Genomic DNA, 19,825 nt, shown 5'->3' with positions numbered 1-19,825 from the left:
GAAAGTGTTCAGATGCACTTCTGCAACAGCTCCTGGGGCTGTAACTAACTGCCAGGGCAGCAGTCACCCTGTTACCCAAGGCAGCCTGCAGCCTCCCTGCTTCCTTAGCTGTGCCCAAGCTGTGGGTAACCCAGGCTGGCTACGCAGCTGCCCCCCACCCAGGTCTTGCCTGAGGCTTTATCAAACATTGGATTTACTTGAATGAGCTTCTGAGAGAGTGCTCCTCATCCAACTCATTAATTCTAGGTTACAGGCGTGAATGGAAGTTTGGCAATGACATGACTGGAAAATGGATATGTGAGATTATTCCCTCTGGAGCTGTACAAACAATTTTCTGTAATCTGTGCCAGACATTAATTCAGTTTCCTCTTTCCGTTGCTTTTACTTGTTTTTTCCAATAAAGTCATCCTATCTGTTGGATAAGACTGACAAACTCTTGAAATTTGACAGGTCAACTACTAAGTACTGATGGTTCCTATACAAAGCAAACTGTCATCTTTTTATTATTCTAGAGAGCGCTCTCTCTCATGAACCAGTATTTCAATTCCAGAGCCAGAAAAGACCACATATCCCCATATGGCTTTGGTTTGGTCTGTACTTTCATAAGTGAGTACTAATAATTGATCAGCAAAGTCAAATTTAGACCTTTGACTGTCTCTGGTAATAATACTAGGTGACAAGTTTGATACACAAAAATGGTGAATTCAGATTATAACTACAGAAACATAAGCTGTCCAAACTGATCAGTGAAAGCAGAGGAAAAAAACACGGTGACAAAACCTATTCAAATCCAGCAGAGGATACCCAATTCATCGCAAGGAAAAAAAAAAATAATCCTGGAAGTTACAGTGAAAAATAGGAGCCTCGCAATGTGATTTTTTTCCCTTGCCACTTGAGGCGTTATGAATATGGATTCAAGATTAGGGCACACCTATTGCAGTGTCCATTATTCGAGTCACAAGCTTCTGTATGGGCAAAACAAAGGGTGATGTTTGGAGCATGTGAATTGAGACAAAAAGGGAACATGCTTACGTGGCGATACAGTTTCTTGCCGAAAGTCTCCCTCTGTGCTGCGCGCTGGCACATTATCTGTAGAGCAGTTTCAGCGGCACCAAGGGACCTCATGCAGTGATGAATACGGCCTGGCCCAAGCCGACCTTGAGCTATCTCAAATCCCCTGCCCTCACCTGGTTGGAAAGAAGAACAGGCACATGCAGACTCCTTGATTCCCTCTTGAAATGATCCAGGGCTCTGTGCAGAAGCGGCCCCTTAGCACCAGAGCTAGAAGCAAGCTTCTTAGAAGTTTATTTTGGAGAACTGTTACTTATGTATTCCAACTAGGTCCACATGGACATGCTGCTAATAATACTTACAGCACAAAGCGCACTCTTACGTGGTTTCTTAGGGTTTGTTTGATTTACCTGATTTAATTTAAATGTTGTTACTCTAACATTGAAAAATACCTCTATGAGATTTGGTAAAAGAATCTGGGGGAAGACTTTGAGGATTCCAGGTCCTACAGCTACTCAAGAGAGAAAGCTCTTTTGGCAAAATAAAAATAGCAGAGAGGAAATAGAAGAAATCGGGATTTATAGTAAGTGAGAGAAGTAGAGCAAAGTTCTCCATCCAGAAGGTCATGGTTCCGGCCTGCTTATTCTTTTGTTCTTTTTTTTCAGTTCTGCTAAGCCTGCAGGCACCCAGGCTTGTATGTCCACGGACTAAAGGAGAACGCTCTTTTTCAAAGTCTGTAAAGTCTATGAGAACTGGTTTTGGGGAAAGAACCCTGCTAACAGTTTCTGCTTAGCTCTGCTTCAGGAAAGTGATTCTCACATGACAGCTACGGCTGTTCTGCTTCCTTCCATCACCTTTCTGCTCTAAACAAGTTACATTCACACAGCAGGTAGACTGCTGAAGGAAGAGTGGACTCCCTCTTAACACGTTTGAGATCCCGGCTCAACTAACCGTAGTTCTTTACAATAACTTATGGTGATTCATAAAATAAACCACCGTTTCATGAAACTTGGTTCATTGCTGTATGTATTAAAAAGGAGTTAATACAGAAACTCACCCAGTATTATATTGGAGACAGGTACTCGCACATCATTAAAGTGTATCTCAAAATGTCCTCCATGGATCTCATCTACAGGGATAGAGAAAATACAACAGCAGGGTAAAACGAAGGAAGATAAACATACAGGTCTTCAATTCCTAACCCTTTCTCTATATATGCATTTTACTGATTTATTTCATATACCATATTTATTAATATTACTGCAGCTTCTGAGACTGCTAGCAAATTAATACGCATATAGCTGATAAATATTATCACCTACCCAGGTAACCAAACACTGAGAGAGGTCTTATCAACTTCAGCCCTGGAGTGTCCATGGGAACAATAATCATACTGTGCTGCTCGTACCTGATCAAGACAAAACGCACAAGTTACGATTAAGTTTGAGGTTCCCTTCTGTCCTTTCCCTCCACTTCTTTTTTTTAATTTCTATCTTCAATTTAGCACTCACATAAAGCCAGTGTTGAGATTTACCTATATTGATTGCAACCATCCTGCCTGCATGCAGTGTGGCCTGCATCCTCTCAACGCTCCTTGAATCACTAGGCAACAAATAAAAATGTACTACTGGCATCTAAGGCACCACGACCTAAAAACTAGTACTTCTGTCACTTTTGTGCAAGTATTTCTGTATCACCCAGTCCATTTTCTCCCCACCCCCACACATGCATTTTTCTTTTTTTTCCTCAAAACACGTTTATCATCATCATCATCATCTTGGCCTGTCTATAGTTTAGGAAAAGAATCCCCATGTTTAAATTCCTTGAGAATATTTAAGGTCAGTTAGCAGTCACACAGAACTGGAGGTGATGTGCCTGACTTTAGGCTCCAGTTCTAGCAAGTGCACTATCACGGAATGCCCTCCATGAACTTCTGTGCAGCTTGGAAGAGCTCAACAGATGCCATTGTCTGTTGGACAAAGCATCCTGTATGCTGTAAGCAAGTTATTGTTTACTTCTCAATAGAACCCAGACAACTCTAAAAACTTAAGATAAGCAGTGGAATTTGGGCTAAAATCCAACTTAAGAGATATAAATGTTCCAATTCTTTTGTGTCACAAGCTGTGTGATTTTAATGGAATCAGTCACGAAGCATTTTATTCATCACTTGTGCAAGTTTTTGTAAAAGGCAATTTTAGGTTGGTAATACAAGTTAAACAACATATTTGTTTTAAACAAGAAGAGGGAAGTATAATATTTACACATATAGGAATGGAATGAGTAGGTCTGATTAAAGATGTGCAACGCTCTCTGCTCACACAACTTCACATAACAAACATCTCATGTTTCAAACTTAACTTTCTTTAGCTACAGATAACTTTGTGAAAAACCTGGTAGATAACTTCAGGTCTCTGATGTGCCACTTGTACTCATTCTGGTCAGGGAAGCTCTGAAAAGTTTTGGGTTTATTATCATTTAAGCAAGCAATTCTTACTCTTGTTAATTTTTCTATATACTATACTTATGAAATAAATTGTAAGCCAGAGATAGTTGTTGGTTGAACAACTGATGCAGACTAAAACTAATGAGACCAAGATAAAGTTACTGAACCCCCCCAAAATTTCCTGATCCAATTCATCCCACAGCTGCACGAACACTGGAGCTAGTGCAATGGAAGCATGTGGATGCAAGCTGGTGACAGTGAACGGGTTGGGAGGCTTCAGTCATCAGCAGCTGACAGCAAAACAGGAGCTTGGTCAGCAACATTTTTCTCTAAACAGACACATGCGTAAGTTTAAAACTCCCCTGTAATTCATGAGCACATCCAACTGATCAAGGCAATTAACGGCATTTCACTGAACAAAACTTTTGCAAGCAGTGACTCTTCCAGGAAACAAGTTTTAGATAACTCTGTGAGTCTCCTAGGAATCCTTACCTGGATGCTGAGGAGTTTTTGGTTTTGCCCATTACAATCGCAACTTTGCAATTTGGGTTCCCAGCACCTTAAAGTCACAAATGCAAAAATAGTTTTCAATTATAAAAATCTCAATGTAGAATCAAATGAAGTTTAATACGAATAAATCTTACTCTCTTCCTTTCGTGATACAGGAGGAAAAGCATGCAATCTACTTCTGTGTTTATACTCTGAGTAATGAGTCTGAAACAAAATACATCTTATTGCTTAACATGTAAAAGGAAGTTGACATGGGGAGGGGAACCATGAAAAGCCAAATATCCAACCCCTCCCAGATCCAGCTCCATCGTCTATTCCTATGAAAAGGGAACAAGAAGGTACTTGAAATGGAATCTAATTACTTCTGTCTCCAACATGGCTAAGCAAATAAGTGTGATACAAAAGCATACCTGAAGGTAAAATCCTGCCATTTAAAAAGTAAAACTTCTTAAAACTATAAAGACCAGAGAATCTACGTGGGAATGAAATGCCGACCACATTAAAAACAAATTACACAGATAAGGCTGTCAAAGGGTTATCATGATGATTTTGCTAATACTTCAGCATAACTTCTCTGGAATTAAGCTTTTTCCCCCTTTCATGCAAGCTTGTATCAGGAACAGCGTGGCCAGCAGGAGCGGGGAAGTGATCGTGCCTCTGTACTCGGCACTGGTGAGGCCTCACCTCCAGTACTGTGTTCAGTTCTGGGCCCCTCTGTACAAGAGGGACACTGAAGTGCTGGAGCGTGTCCAGAGGAGAGCTACCAGGCTGGTGAGGGGTCTGGAGACCAGGTCATATGAGGAGAGGCTGAGGGGGCTGGGCATGTTTAGCTTGGAGGAGGCTGAGGGGAGACCTCATTGCCCTCTACAACTACCTGAAAGGAGGTTGGAGAGAGGTGGGTGTTGGCCTCTTCTCCCAGGTGAACAATGACAGGACCAGAGGAAATGGTCTGAGGACCACTGGAGGTTTAGATTAGATATTAGGAAGAATTACTTTACTGAAAGAGTGGTCAGGCGCTGGAACAGCCTCCCCAGGGAGGTGGTTGAGTCACCATCCCTAGAGGTATTTAAGAAACGTCTAGATTTGGCACTTCAGGGCATGCTCTAGTGACAGAGGTTGTAGGGGTTTTTTAGTGTGTGTATGGTTGGACTCGATGATCTCAAAGGTCCTTTCCAACCATGAAGATTCTATGATTCTATGAAAATGACTTTAGTTTGCACTTCAAAGAAAGATCTGAGTGGAAATCCTTACCTGAAAATAATCTGCTAGCATTTCAAGCCATTGATAACATTATTTGGGATGTGTCTTTGTAGCATAAAGCTAGCATTTTAATGTACAAGTCGTAGAGAAGGACTACTAATCTACCACTAATTAATATGGTATCTTATTTCTAAGAGCCTTAATCCTCACTATGTTATTTCTTTAAAGGTTGCTTAGTACCAAAGCACGCTCTCTTTCCTTTCAAAGTCTCACACAGACAAAAAAGCTAGGGAAAAGGTGGCAGGATTATACCTGACATATGTAACAATCAGTAAATTTTTTATTGCTATCTCAATGCATAACACAAGCTTCGCCATGATTTAATTCAAGACTTGATCCGTATCAACTCGGTTTGTTTTGAGGTCAGAAACAAAAATGACTTTTTCTCTGGCAGCTCTTATCACAAGGTTTTGGGAGCCTCTGGTCTCGACAATACAACCACCTGGCTTTGAGCTGAGCTACTTCCTCCTAAGAACAACCACTGTGATGGCCGGGAAGTGGGAGAGAGATTTATCTCGTTCTGATAAACGCTGCCCATTTTGAGCACCAGACTGCTAGCTGTTTACTTTCCGCTTTTGCAATATGCTATTCAGCCATTGTTTTCAAAGCCGGGGTGTGTGTGTGTGTGTGTGTGTGTGTGGTGTGTGTCCCAAGAGCTGTACAATGCAATGCTAATGAGCTGAAATATCCCACTGAAAACCTGAGATGGTGGGGAATAAACCAGCTTGGAAAAAAGAAAGGTAGCTCTCAAACAGTAGGCTCATTTGGGCAACTGCAACAAGCGGGTGACCATCCCCAAAAAACCCACAACACATGCTTTGCAATGTACTACCCTGAAAAGAGAAATGCTGTACTCTTAAGGGGTATTTGACTCTTCCACAGAAGGTAAAGAATTGCACAAGTGGTGTTTTCTAAACCACATTTTTCTTGAAGTGAGGTTTACAACAAAAGATGGAATCTCTACAACTTTATGGAATCTCTACAAAAACTGTTTTGTAAACAATCCTCAAGTTACATCCCTGCTTCAAAAAAAGGTAAATGTCACTGTGTTGTACGAAAGAAAAAAATCAGAAGCAGCTTTCCTATTGAACTTAGTGAGGAGTTCACTGAGAACTAAACATCTGGTTAGACGCTCTAAATCATCAGTACAAGTTTCTGGAAGGCAAACGAGTATCTCCATTTCATATGTACTTATTCCCAACTGAACACAGCAAAGGAAGGCAGATTCCTGGCCTTTCCACTCCTTAGAGTCTGAACTTCTGAAAATCCAAAACAAATTTTACACAACTTTGACCCATAAATGCCAAAAAGAAGTTCCGGTCTAATGCAAGACTCTGAAAGACTCCAGTGCTTTGGAAGAAATGCAGACTGCCTGGATGCAATAAATCCCTCATTTCTAAATAGCATTTTTACATTCCTTACAGAATTCAAAAAAAGGCTGCTGGAGAATGGGGGGAAGAGTCAGAGAAGCCTGTCGTTTTGGCAGGATTTAGAAGTAGTTTTGCAAGAAACTCACAATTGAACAAATAGAAATAGTAGAGATTTTAGAAGGTCAGTTTTAAGCCCATTTCCATATTGATAAGCTTTTTAATGTATATGTCTGCACAACCTAGCCAAAACTTTTACACCACAATGCTGCTACATTGGGGAACACTGTAAGTTTAACTCATGTATGATATTTTTTAACTCTTCATGGCACTCACATAGGCAAAGACAACGATATTTTAAAATGTGCTTAGAGGGTTGATCACAGTCCTATCAGAACCCTGATCTTTGCTATCAGGGGGTGTAACATGCTTAAGATAACTGACCTTCACACAATCAGCTCATACATGTTCTTTCTGGTGGCGAGCACTAATGAGGCACAGACACGGACAATACAACCTTTACTTAAAGAAGCTGCCATATAATCTGGTTTCAGAAGCCAATAGCACCCTAAGATAAGGCAAGATAATCTACTAGTTGAATGCCCAGAACACCTATGACTCTTGCCATGTTGGCTGCTGCACCGATGGGTTACCTCTCACTGCTAAAGATCGGGGGTCTGTGATGAAGTTACAGACTTGGCAGCTTCCTACAAAGGCACTGATAAACACAAGTTCTGGACTCCTCTACAAGAAGAAACTGGACTCAGTAGGGTGCATGGCAGTGTGGTATTAATTGTGGTAATATGAGGATCTTCCAATGGAGAAGAGTGGACACCCTAAGAGCCTGCAGTAATTTCTATCTACTAGCACAGTATGTTCCATAGTTTTATCTCATCTTCTCTAGATTACACTGCTGGGCATCTGGTTCATGTATGGTAAAGACCATAATGTATCTGCGAGCAAATTGGCTACAACCAGTAAAGCCAGAGACAATGCTGGGGTTCTGCAGCTAATCAGCAAGGACTACACTGTCCTGCCACTGAACGTGGCTGTTAGTCATTCCAGTCTCAGATGGTGCCAGTGAGAACAGCTGCTCTCAACAACACGTAGGAGTATTTTTTCTCACCTTCATTCCACTTTTACACAGTCACAAGCGCTTCCTAGTTAAACAAGATCCATCGTCATTGTGCATTCACTTTTACTTATAAAATACTTTTTGTTATTTTTGAGCTTATAGGGCCATACTGAAATGCAGTATTACACGATGGTATTATTTCTGTACCCTGACCAGAAGGTTCTGTCTTCCTGGCATCCTGCAAAGTAACAAGGAGCTGAGGTACCGTAATAAACAGCACAGGATTTACATGAACTGCCTTCCTACAGCCTGCCCACAGGACCTCTTAAGCACTGGTAACACAACCATCTTTTCTGCAGCCAACACACAGAGGTATTCCCTTGGGAGCTTTCTCAGTTCTACCCTGATTATTCTATCTTGTTGGGGATTTGCTGGGGTCTCTTATTGAGACAAAGCCCATTCAGAACTGAGAGATTCACTTATTTTAAAGAGATATAGCTCAGGCCTCTAAGCAGTAACACGACTTGCGAGAAGCAGACATGCTGGAAGCCACCCAAATGTCTTATCTGCCACTGTGAAGAACACCAGTGAAGTGCTGCGATAACTCAAGACGAAAACATTGCAGAAATATGCACAAATATTGCAGCATTCTTTCTCTAGACTCCAATTCCTCTCCCAATCCATTTTTCCTTCTCGTTGTGCATGCAAATGAAGGTAGAAGCATCTGGAAAACACCTGTCTCTTACATTCTTAGCTGCCCATTTTGAAAAACCTTTCCTTCCACATATTCCAAAATAGTTGAAGCACAGACAGATGGCTAATCCAGCCGTGGCAGGTGCATCGATTTAGTCAGTGTGCCAAAAAGCAAAACCTGACCTTTGGCCTGCTCAAAATCTCTCTGTGTTGCTTGGCATCAATATTGCATTTACTGAAACTCATATAGACTGCTACAGGATACAGGATCATTCAAAGAAAATAAAAGCTCCGGAAGATCATGAAAAGCTCCAGATACTCTGCACAAAGTACTCTTGCACAAGAGGCTGATTTGAAGCTGTAGAGATTGTAGAAATTTAAGATCCAGTCATTTTAGGAATTCTTAGCACAGGTAAGTCCATGCCTTAGTGTAGAAATATTAATGTCTGCATATAAACTGCAGAACTACTCCACCTTCCCTTTCCTGTAGAAGTTTTGACCCTACAACACAGACAGCACACTGCAAGTGGAAGAAATCTCATTGATGGAATACCATCTTTTTATTTTTCTTCTACAGTATCTGCCTGACTTGCAGTTTCTGTAGAAACATTATTAGACACTAACTTGACAATGAGCCTGACTGGTAACATTCAAGTCCCTGAGAACTCTCCCCCAGGGAGCAGAACTATCTGCTCATACTCTGGTTGACAATTTACAACTTGCTTTCACGTCTTTTCCCTATCATCTTCCTGGTTTTGTTCAATATCACATACTGAAAGAGCAACCTCCTCCATCTTACAAAACACAAATTCATCTTTCTATTGTATCCCCTAAAAAATTACTTAAAAGGGGGATATAAGGATCCCTTATATAGGCAGCCATCAAAAGCACAGCACTATCCTAAGGAAAGTATATACAGGTAACTCTGCCCCAGCCAGACCTCCCCCTCTTTCTCTCCTTTTCTAATTTTAAATGTGTGATTTCATAAAAGCCTTTTAACTGTGTACCAAAACCACATCTGGACTTCCAGGAATAAAAGAAAAAACAGTGAAATAGTAAGGGAGTCTTAGAACACTGGCATCTGGCATCCTGGTTGGAACAGGGACGAATGTAGGAAACATACATGTTCAACATGACATGTTTCCAGGAAAGCCGGATTTTTATTTATTTATTTTTTACACTGGCAAGTCAAAATGAAAGTGCAACTAACTTCCAGATGAGGGTGTGGTACATGAAGACAAAATGCAATGTGTCAGACCAATTCAGATCATTTCACTGAAGCACTTCTCAACTGCAGTACTTGCGAACTAGTCTGCTGACAAAAGGTTAGTTTTGTTTTAATATTTATTACTCTGTATATTGTGTGATATACTTATTTATATAGAGGAGAGCTAGGATTTATTCTTAGTTAAGTTGGCTTTACAGGGAGACATCATTTCACTAAAGGCACATGCTCATTTCTAGTCTTAAAATTTGATTTGTTCAGTAGAAGAACAGAATACTGCTTAATTCATTAAAAAAAAAAATCTGTCTGTTTAAACTGGGGATATTAACTTCATTCAACATGCATTCATACAATCCCATGCCAAGCTTAAATGCACACAAGCACTGAATTTGTGTTTAAATAGAAGGCTGGAATAATTCTGCAAGCAAACATGCAAAGCTGTCTATTAATATATCTATTAATATACCTCCTAGAAAACAGTACTTGAAAAAACAGCCGACATTCTGAGCTGTTTGGGTACTTGTGGGCAGTTTTGTATGCGATAAGTTTCCTTTCTTTGCATAACATCCTGAGAAGTCTCCAGCTGTAAGATGTGGTGTCCCCACAGGAATTTGATTCTGTAAGAAATTCCACGTGGGCATAAGGCGGCTCGCTGTGTGGGACAGAGACTAAGCTAAGCCTGTTCCATCACTGTATGGCAACTGAGTCCCACAGGACTGCTCTGCTTTATCCAACGGGCACGTACACGTGTGCACCTGAGAAACAACATTAACGGGAATGACAAATCTGAATAGGTATGTTAGCCAAAACATAACTGTGTTTTTAAGGGAGAAATATCAACTGTTACATTTTAGACAACTTTGTTCCCGTCAAGAACTCAGGTCAGCCAAAAGCGTATCAGGCAGCAGAGCATGTTCCTTGTCACCGCCAAACTGCTTTGTGATACAGAGACTTCTTGAAGTTTGCACTGAAATGTTAATTGTTTTGCTTTCGAGCAAATTTGCCAGTGATCCAATTTGATTAAGCACTCCCAGATGGGTTCTGTAATAAGGGTTTTAGACCACAACCAAATATTTTCAGTTTAACTTTTAATTTTCTTCTAATCTTGGCTAAGTGGATTAAACTCTCCCTGCAGCAGTTCCTCTTCTACTAAAAGAAAATACATTTGCTGCTGATGTCTGAATCTCTCCTCAAAGTACTGTAAAGCTGCAGAAGATTACCCTTGCTGAAAAATCCTGCTAACACAGCTTGTTAGGCATAGAATAGACATCCCTTGCGGAACTAATACATGGAATTATGGTATCTTTCCATTCTGCATACTTCATTTAGGGAAGAGTAAATGACACATTACAAGACCTAAAATAAGAGTAATCATTGCTTAAAGTTTAGCAGTAAGTAATAAGTGTTTTGAAATGTTAACAAAATAATCCAACAAAGTCATTAAGAATAAAGCCAAATCAAATATTAGTTTCTAACACACTTTTAAACAATTTAGATAGCAGATTCGCTGAAAAAAAAAAAAAAAATCAAGCAAACCTAGAAATTATTAATTTATTTCAATTTAATTGGTCTGCATCCCTGAATATGAGATCAATCAGTAACTTATTTCTCCTGGTAGACAGAATACATTAAAAATTCTTTTTAAGAGATACTGTTTATAATAAAGGTTTGTCAAGCCTTCATTTAAACCCTTGTGTAAAAAACAGAAATGGTATTTGGAATTTTTTCAAGCTTGAAAAAGCCAAGCTTGAAAAAACTGTGAGGCAGAATATCAGATAAGAATATGCTTTCAGTAACATTGGCCTCAAATTCTGAAACACTGCAGGTGGTGAGAAAGGGGCAATGTTTTTTTTCATTCTCAGCTACCTTTTGCTACGGCTGTTAAGAACTACTTCAAGAAAACAGGGCACTGCAGGACTGTAGTCTACAACAGAAAGAATTCCAGCAAATTAGTCAATGAACACAATTATGGAAAAAGAAGAAAACAGTGTAGGACATGACTTGCTTAAGACAGAGTCTGAAGATAAGAACACTCAAACTTCAACCCTAAGCTGGCATTTAGGATACAGCCTTAGTGTTTACGGAGTAAATCTGTCATGAGATAGTACTTGGAAAAACAGCAGAGCTTCTGAGCTGTTTGGGTACTTGTGGGCAGTTTTGTATGTGATAAGATTCCTTCCTGTCATAACATCCTGAGAAGTCTCCAGCTATAAGATGCAGTGTACTGGCTGCAATTTCATTCTGTAAGAAATTCCACGTGGGCATGGCTCGCTGTGTGGGATGGAGACTAAACGGAGCTTGTTCTACTGCTCTTCAGCAACCGACTCCGCTGCTGTGCTTTACGTAATGGGCATGTATTTGTATGCCTGAGAAACAAGTAAGCACAATCTCCCTGTATTATACTCATATCTCAAATTTGTCAAAATTTATTATAGTAAACACAGAATACTACTGCTTGCTTCTCAGCTTCAACCTGTTAGTATTCCTTATCCACTGTATTGTAATAGCATTTACAGCCTTCAACTGGTACTCCTTTGCTTTGCAGAGGCTGTAGAGAGGAAGGTGTAATTTCAAAGCTATGAAGGTACAGAGAAATTGTATTTTGCAATGGAATATCATCAAACATAATTGAGTCAGAGCAGTTTAAGCAACGATGGCTCCTCAACTGAAATGTGGAAATCAGTGAGGTGCGCTCCAAGCATCTTGCAATCTCAAAGGCTAAGGTTAATGAAAGCATTTCAGTTGAATCCATTTTACTTTTCATTGCACACACAGATACAGTCAGTTACTCATTTCATGTGAGAATTTGTGATGATCTGTTCTGCCTCCATCACTGTCTAGCTCTGCTTTGATTATTTACAAGTGTATTCTCAATATCCAAATTCTTTAAACTTGAGAAGTATAAGCAACCCTGAGTAAGGGGTCTAGGTTTCAACAGAAATTTTAAAACTTAAAACCAGTATTATTTCTTTGGTGTTCCCTTCTCCCCCCTCTCTCCCCCCCCTTTTTTTTTTGTGTGTGTGTGTGTCTTATAGCTTTGCCATGGGCTGGGATATGAATAACTCAACTGATTACTGGATTGAGGATGAGGAGGATGATCTCAACTCTGTTATAGATTACAATACATACGAGCTTCTCTGTGAAAAAAGTGATGTGAGAAATTTCAGTAAATTATTCCTGCCTGTGTTCTATGCACTGGCTTTCACTGTTGGAGTTGCTGGAAATTCATTAGTGGTCGCAATTTATGCCTACTGCAAGAAACCGAAGACTAAGACGGATGTGTACATCATGCATCTAGCCATTGCTGATTTGCTCTTGCTCTTTACACTGCCTTTTTGGGCTGCAAATGCAGTGCAGGGATGGGAACTTGGAAACTCCATGTGCAAGCTCACTTCTTCTCTATACACCATGAATTTCAGCTCTAGCATGCTGCTCCTGGCCTGTATCAGCTTGGATAGGTACAGGGCCACTTCTGAATCCCAAGGTCAAAGAAGAATTGGTAAACGCTGCAGTGTTACCTGCATCTGCGTCTGGCTATTTGCCATTTTCCTCAGTATCCCTGAACTGATATTCAATCAAGTCAAGAAACACAGTGACAGGAATGAATGCCTTCCTGTATTTCCAGTGAACATGGAAACAGTCTTAAAAGCAACCATTCAAATCCTGGAAATTATCCTGGAATTTCTGCTTCCTTTCCTAGTAATGCTGATCTGCTATTCGGCTACTGCTCGAGCAATCTTTAGATCTGCAAATGCTAAAAAATCTAGACCTTTCATGGTCCTGCTGGCAGTAGTGGCTACTTTCATTATTACCCAGCTACCTTACAACATTGTTAAGTTCTGGCGAGCCATAGATATTATCTACATGTTGATTACTGACTGTGATACAAGTAAAACCATAGACGTTGCACTCCAGGTCACCAAGAGCATAGCTTTGTTTCACGCCTGCCTGAACCCTCTCCTCTATGTCTTTCTGGGTGCCTCTTTTAAAATGCATATTATGAAAATTGCAAAAAATTATGGATACTGGAGAAGACAACAACAGAATGGACGACCTGAAGAAATTTCTATGAATTATGAAGACCATACTGAAGAAACAATTAGCTTCACTATATAGGCTCTCCATTGCTTTCATTATCTTATATAACCAAGGGAATTATTTACTAATTCTGGGGGTATTGTTTCAGCAGCTGTTTCTCTGCAAGTCAACTTTCAGATTAATTTCTGAACTTACAGACTAGCCAAGACACTACAGTTCAAAGTGGACCACGCTGATCAAAATTAAGCATCAAGCATGAACTAAATACTGAAATTAATAGAAACAACTAGAAATAATTGCTAATAAAGAAAAAAAAATCCAAACACACAAGAAAACCCGAACACCTAAAAAACCACGAAGATTCACATTTAAAAGCATCACAGTACTAGGCAATTAAATAGCTGTGTAATGAACAATCTGTACATGTCTAAACATCCAATTAAAACAGAGAAAGAAACCACCAGCAATAAAATAGCAGTACAGGAACTTGTGTACCAAAAGTTAATAATCTTGTGTTTCTCCAACTATTTTGTAAAATTTTAGAACATTTGCCTAATAAGTCAGTTCCACTTTTTTTTTTTTCCTCAGACACCATTCCACAGATACCCCTGCACCTTGAAATGAGGTATCGGTTCATGGCTGAGAATGGGGGTGAGAGGGCAGGATTCTGTATGTGTTTCCACATACGTATAACAACAACAACATCCTCCACAAAAAATTGTAACTTCTTCTGTGTAACTACCAAAACCAAACTTTCATCTCTCCTTTTTTGCTCACCCTAAACTTCAACATCCTAGATCTCTGTAAATGTCCTGTCAAATGTAAATGCCAAGGTTGTACAGTCAAAGCATTATGTAATGTAAGAAAAAGTTAAGTTAATCTTCAGATACAGGGCCTGGAATTTCTAGTCAGAATTTGTAAAATGAATCAAACACTGCAATAACTGTATCTGCTAAAATATACAGAAATACAATAAAACCAAAGAACACAAAAAGTGTGCTGGCTGTCATTTATTCATATCTTTATGTTTGTTTTGGTTTAGTAGGTACTGACATCTCTCATCATAGGCATTTACCAACCAGCAAAGGCTAGAGGCCTTGGCTGATGAGTAAGAGAGGTTCTGACTCCATACGGAGCTCATTGTCGGTGGGATTTACAGTTTTTCCATGGAGAGGTACGAAAGTTGTTCCCTGACACAGTGCTGGCAAGGATTCCAGGAAAACAGCAGTTTTCCATGAGGCTCTGGAAACATTTCAAATATATTGACATATTAGCTTTCAAAATGAAAAAAGTGGTATTACAGCATACTGTCCCTGCCTTCAAACATCCCGTGGGCTCTGAAAAAATGCCTGACCTATGGCTTACGAAAGCCAACAAGAATTTCTAATTTTTAGACACTGTTCCCAGTTACACAATTATGGACTGGAAGACAAAGCTCTAAAATGACACACAAGAAGCAACAGTAGCATAAACAAGACACAAGCCTCTTCTCTCTGTTTGGATGACAAAAGCTTACAGAATTTCTGCCCAGTATTTTGAGAAATACCAGGGCGTGAATGGCTAAGTCAGAAGTGCCTGACATATGGTCTACACATACACCATAAATCTGACATATTTAAGCCCTACTGGATTTACTGTAGACATGCAAAGCACCCATGCAGATGAAGGTAAGAAACTCCAGTTCTTCCATGAAGTAACTGGCTCCTTGCATGTGTGACCTATGATTTGTCATCACAAATACAGAGTGGTTGTACCCAGAGTGACATTCTGACCAGGCAGTCAGGCTTCTGGAATTCCCAAACATCCAAAGTCCTAATGTCCCATTCACAGTAAAAAGGGTAAAAAAAACCAAAATCAAACCAACAAAAAACAAAACAAAACAACAAACAAAAACCAAACCAAAACCAACAAAAACCCCAAATCAAAAAAACAAACCAAGCAACAAAAAAAAAGCAAACCACCAACCAGGCACAAAAGGAGACTCTGACTAAGGCAGAACTGCTTTATGTGTTTCTCAAACTTCTTGAAATTACAGCATCTTTTGTGCATCTGCCTTTATGCAAATCTGACTTTCCTCATTATTTTTATTAGAAATAAGACTCTCCTTTATAGAGAGTCTTACATTATATTTACTCTCCTTTTTAGAATTCACATAACTAATTTTATGAACAATATTTTGTGTGTGTGACCTCCTACAAACTTTCCCGTTACTTCCTTAGGAACTGCAACGCACAGTTGAGACACAATGACCCAGAGCAAAATCAGCAGCCAGCAGTTAAGTGTCACTCTCAGGTCAAGAAACAAGATACCATGCCTCCTTTTGCCGCCAGTTTTGCAGTACTAGAAAAGCGAGAGCACCCTATCTTCTGGTGAGTCTAGGGATCGCACAAGCATATATCAATAGGCAGCTGCCACACTCAAAGGTACACAAATCAAACATTCAAGTTTCACTCCAATTAGCAACTCAGTTTACATAGTTGGCTTCCAAACTCCCAGGGAATGATGATTTTTGAGTCACTGTCACATGTGTTTTGGTAAAAAAAGTAATAGCACTACAATATCAGGGACATTTACACCTTACAGTCTAATCCACTGATTTTTCTGGGAAGTACAGTGTAAGAAAATTACCTGTAAGAGTCAGTCCAACAGCATCCCAGGCTACTTTAAAAATCAGCCAAATTTGACTGTAACTACACAGTGTACTCAAATCTCACATGCAAGCTTCCAAAGACAGCTTCATAAAAACAAAGTTTAAAGGCTACAGCAATAAATGCGTAAGTTACTTGATAGAAAGAGGTAACGTTTAAAGAACAACAGTTGCATTCATTCTGCGAACAAAATTCAGAGGTTCCAAAAAGGGCCCCAAACCCTAAACTGGATTCAAGTCTTGCACTTTGCTTCATAGAACAAAAAGTTTGATTCAGCTCTTCAGCTCTTTCCATTGTTTTATATTCTACTGCTTCTTTACCCAAGATGAGACAAGTTTCCATTTCAGAAATGGAGCGCAAATATTTTTGCTTTATCAGTTCTTGGAAAGAATTTTAGACTTAGCCATTCCTATTTATGGTTTCTCTACTTACCACTGCTCCACCACTTCTTGCCATTGATCACATAACTGTTTCCGTCTCGCTCAATGCTGCATTGCATATTGGTGGCATCACTTGAAGCCACATCAGGTTCTGTGTTAAAGAAAAAAAAAATGAAACAAACCACAGGTGGAACTACCACCACAAATACAGGGATCTAGATATACTCTATTGACGTTGCTCCCAGTAGAAAAGCTGTTTTCAGCACTTTGTTCTGCTGGTGGTCAAAGGCTTTCTATTTTCTAACAACCCGTTATTCATAGACAGTTTAAACTTGCTTCTTCTTGGGCTCGGACTGCGCTTTATAGTCAACAGCCTTCTTCCTTCCCTGATGTTTTTAAATTCTTCCCCCTTCCAATGTATTTATAGATAATAATCATATCTCTCCTCAGCCTTTTTTGCCCCCTAGGCTCTTCTCAAGTGAAAATTAAGAGATTTAAGTGACTTATTGTGAGAATTTATGAAGTAGGTGACACAAAGCAGCTGACAGCAAATTGTCATCAATTATTGTTTGTAACAGGAAAGATTCTTCCTCTCTCCTTTCACCCTTAACTTCTTTTATAGGCCATCTTTAAAGCAAAAGCATCATAATTTGCTCAAAATAAAGCAGTCTGGCTCTGCAAGACTGAGCTCTCTCAACTCATGCTGACAGAGAAAGATCGAGATTTTGACATCTCATGTTCAATAGCTACCTTCCTAAATCAACAGCCAGGCCTTCCACGGATGCTGAAAGCTACAAGCTTTCAAGAGCAAAAATGAATATAATGCTGAGTTACAGACATAAAACAAGTGCATCGTGCATTTTACAAGTTATCTTCAGGTTACGTCTTAAAACCTCTACCTATAGCATACTGCAAAACTACACAACTTTAATCACCGTAATCACACTTGTACCTACATGTACATTTCTAGAAAACCCCAAAGCACATTACAAAAAAGGGTAAGTTCTATTGTAAGTCTGTTTGGTACAATAAAATGTATTTTACTAAAAATAAATTGAAAATATATGGAAAGCAAATACTAATTATTATAACGATGACAAATGGTAATTATACGGGAAGGGCAGCAAGGATGCTTCACTTTGCACTCACACCTCATAGATGATTTCATATTCAAAGACATTCACAGATACAGTGGAAATCTGTATTAATTCATTAACACATAACAACTTGTAGTTTTGTGCTTTTTGCATATGCCATGTGAAATTTCTGCCACTTGCCTCTAACTTTCTTACAGAGAAAAATTTACCTGTCATGCAGAAGCAAGAACTAATCTTCCCTTCTAGGAGAGGCTCCAGCCACTCTTTCTTTTGCTCTTCAGTCCCGTACATGTGCAGGACCTCCATGTTTCCAGTGTCTGTAAGAAATCAGCAGTCATGTTTACTTCTTGAGACACAGAACTCGTAAGGCGTAAGATGCGCAACTTTTCAATGCTCTCAGTGCTGTAGTTACGGGACAGGGCTGCTAACCTGGGGCATGACAGTTGAAAACCTCAGGAGCAAAGAAGCATTTCCCCGTCTCCTCAGCTATTAGCGCATAGTCAAGCTGGCTGAGACCACTGACATCTGGGAGAAAAAGGTTCCACAGACCTTCTGCTTTGGCCATTTCCTGTTGAAAGAATCAACAGGGAAAAACATTAACAATAAATCCTTTTAAAAAAAAAACAGATTCCTTTTAAAAAAAAAAAAACACCTAACTTTCTTACACTCCATGTCAGTGCCTGTTTCTTTTACTGTAGAGTGCTCAAGAATATTTATTATTCCATACCTTCAGTCTCTCAAGCACGGGTGGTTTCTTCCACTTTTCCTCAGTATTTCCATGTCCTGTATAGTAATTTATTATTTCCTTAGAGAAACATTAAAAAGATGCTGTTTAAATTAAGAATGCATGTAACAAACAGAAGTAATAATATGGTGTCTTTTCCAGCTCTACACACCAAGAAACTAATAAAAAATACTCAACACAACAGCTTTTTATTATATAGTTGGTTGCATTATAAAATTAAAAATATAATTCAAAATCAAACTGCAATCTATTAATTTTGCAAGACTTTAGATGTGTCATGGAGATAACCCAAATCAGTACCTTATTTCACACATGGAAATAGTTTGGGGTGGTCTAAAATGAGAGATGATGACACTAGAAAGTTAGTGTTTTCTCATGATACAAGTAACTTTTACCAACAGTATGCACAAAAAGCTTGCACCCAAAAGTAAAACAACAAATAAACGTCCTGATGTCCTGATACTTAATATTCAGGTTTCCTATCACAACATTTGGATATATAAGCCAGTTAATATTTTTTTTAACTGAGAAAAAAAAAAAATCACAAAGAATACATTTTTTCCTGTCAAAATAATTCCTTAACAGATTATGTAAACAGTCATTTTGATCACCAGTGATTAGTACTAATTAAAAATATGTCTTCAGTAATCCTAGTATTTTCACTACATGTTTTAGTGAGACACAGCACTTCATCAAAGTTGGCCCAGAATTAGTTTTAGAATGAATGAAAGTAGTGCCCTCTTCTGAAAATCACGCAGTAAGACAAATTCCAAAGTAGAATTTACAAGTCCTCATTCACAATCCGTGTTATCAGAAGTAACTTACAAGCACAACGCTACTCATGGAATTTCATGGAATTTTTCAGAGTTGGAAGGGACCTCTGGAGATCATCTAGTCCAACTCCCCTGCCGAAGCAGGATTGTCTAGAGCACATTACTCAGGACTGCATCCAGGCGGGTCTTGAACGTCTTCAGAGAAGGGGACTCCACAACCTCCCTGGGCAGCCTGTTCAGTGCTCCGCCACCCTCACCGTAAAGAAGTTTTTTCTCATATTTGATTGGAACTTCCTGTGTTCCAGCTTGTGCCTGTTATCCCTCATCCTGTTACTGGGAACCACTGAGAAGAGCCTGGCTCCATCCTCCTTAAACCCACCCTTTAGATACTTGTAAACATTAATAAGGTCTCCCCTCAGCCTTCTCTTCTCCAGGCTAAAGAGTCCCAGCTCTCTCAGCCTTTCCTCATAAGGGAGATGCTCCAGTCCCTCAATCATCTTAGTTGCCCTTCACTGGACTCTCTCCAGTAGTTCCCTGTCTCTCTTGAACTGGGGAGCCCA

General features: G+C 39.5%; 2 protein-coding genes across 4 annotated transcripts in view; one reads left to right on the top strand and one right to left on the bottom strand.

Annotated features, from left to right (window-relative positions):
* Window positions 1–19,825, bottom strand: part of ACAD11 (acyl-CoA dehydrogenase family member 11) — a 32,705-nt gene that overhangs the window by 2,069 nt on the left and 10,811 nt on the right. For all 3 annotated transcript variants that reach the window (XM_054189458.1, XM_054189460.1, XM_054189459.1), the window contains exons 10-17: window positions 18,475–18,552; window positions 18,177–18,315; window positions 17,957–18,064; window positions 16,703–16,801; window positions 3,947–4,013; window positions 2,334–2,419; window positions 2,069–2,140; window positions 1,033–1,187 (exon numbers count right to left, since the gene is read on the bottom strand). In XM_054189458.1, coding sequence (XP_054045433.1) covers window positions 1,033–1,187; window positions 2,069–2,140; window positions 2,334–2,419; window positions 3,947–4,013; window positions 16,703–16,801; window positions 17,957–18,064; window positions 18,177–18,315; window positions 18,475–18,552 — 804 coding nt within the window. The remainder of the gene's footprint in view (window positions 1–1,032; window positions 1,188–2,068; window positions 2,141–2,333; window positions 2,420–3,946; window positions 4,014–16,702; window positions 16,802–17,956; window positions 18,065–18,176; window positions 18,316–18,474; window positions 18,553–19,825) is intronic.
* Window positions 9,528–14,616, top strand: ACKR4 (atypical chemokine receptor 4). The gene is made up of 2 exons (XM_054189461.1): window positions 9,528–9,684; window positions 12,620–14,616. The coding sequence occupies exon 2, from the start codon at window positions 12,627–12,629 to the stop codon at window positions 13,698–13,700; it is 1,074 nt and encodes a 357-aa protein (XP_054045436.1). The 5' UTR covers window positions 9,528–9,684; window positions 12,620–12,626; the 3' UTR covers window positions 13,701–14,616.

Source organism: Rissa tridactyla, chromosome 2, assembly GCF_028500815.1.
Source record: "Rissa tridactyla isolate bRisTri1 chromosome 2, bRisTri1.patW.cur.20221130, whole genome shotgun sequence".
NCBI classification, from domain to species: Eukaryota; Metazoa; Chordata; class Aves; order Charadriiformes; family Laridae; genus Rissa; species Rissa tridactyla.
Note: the sequence above shows the minus strand (reverse complement) of the source record. Positions and strands in the feature narration are given on the sequence as shown.

Excerpts from the sequence above, each read along its gene's own strand:
- ACKR4 (XM_054189461.1), top strand. The coding sequence starts at position 12,627 with ATGGGCTGGGATATGAATAACTCAACTGATTACTGGATTGAGGATGAG.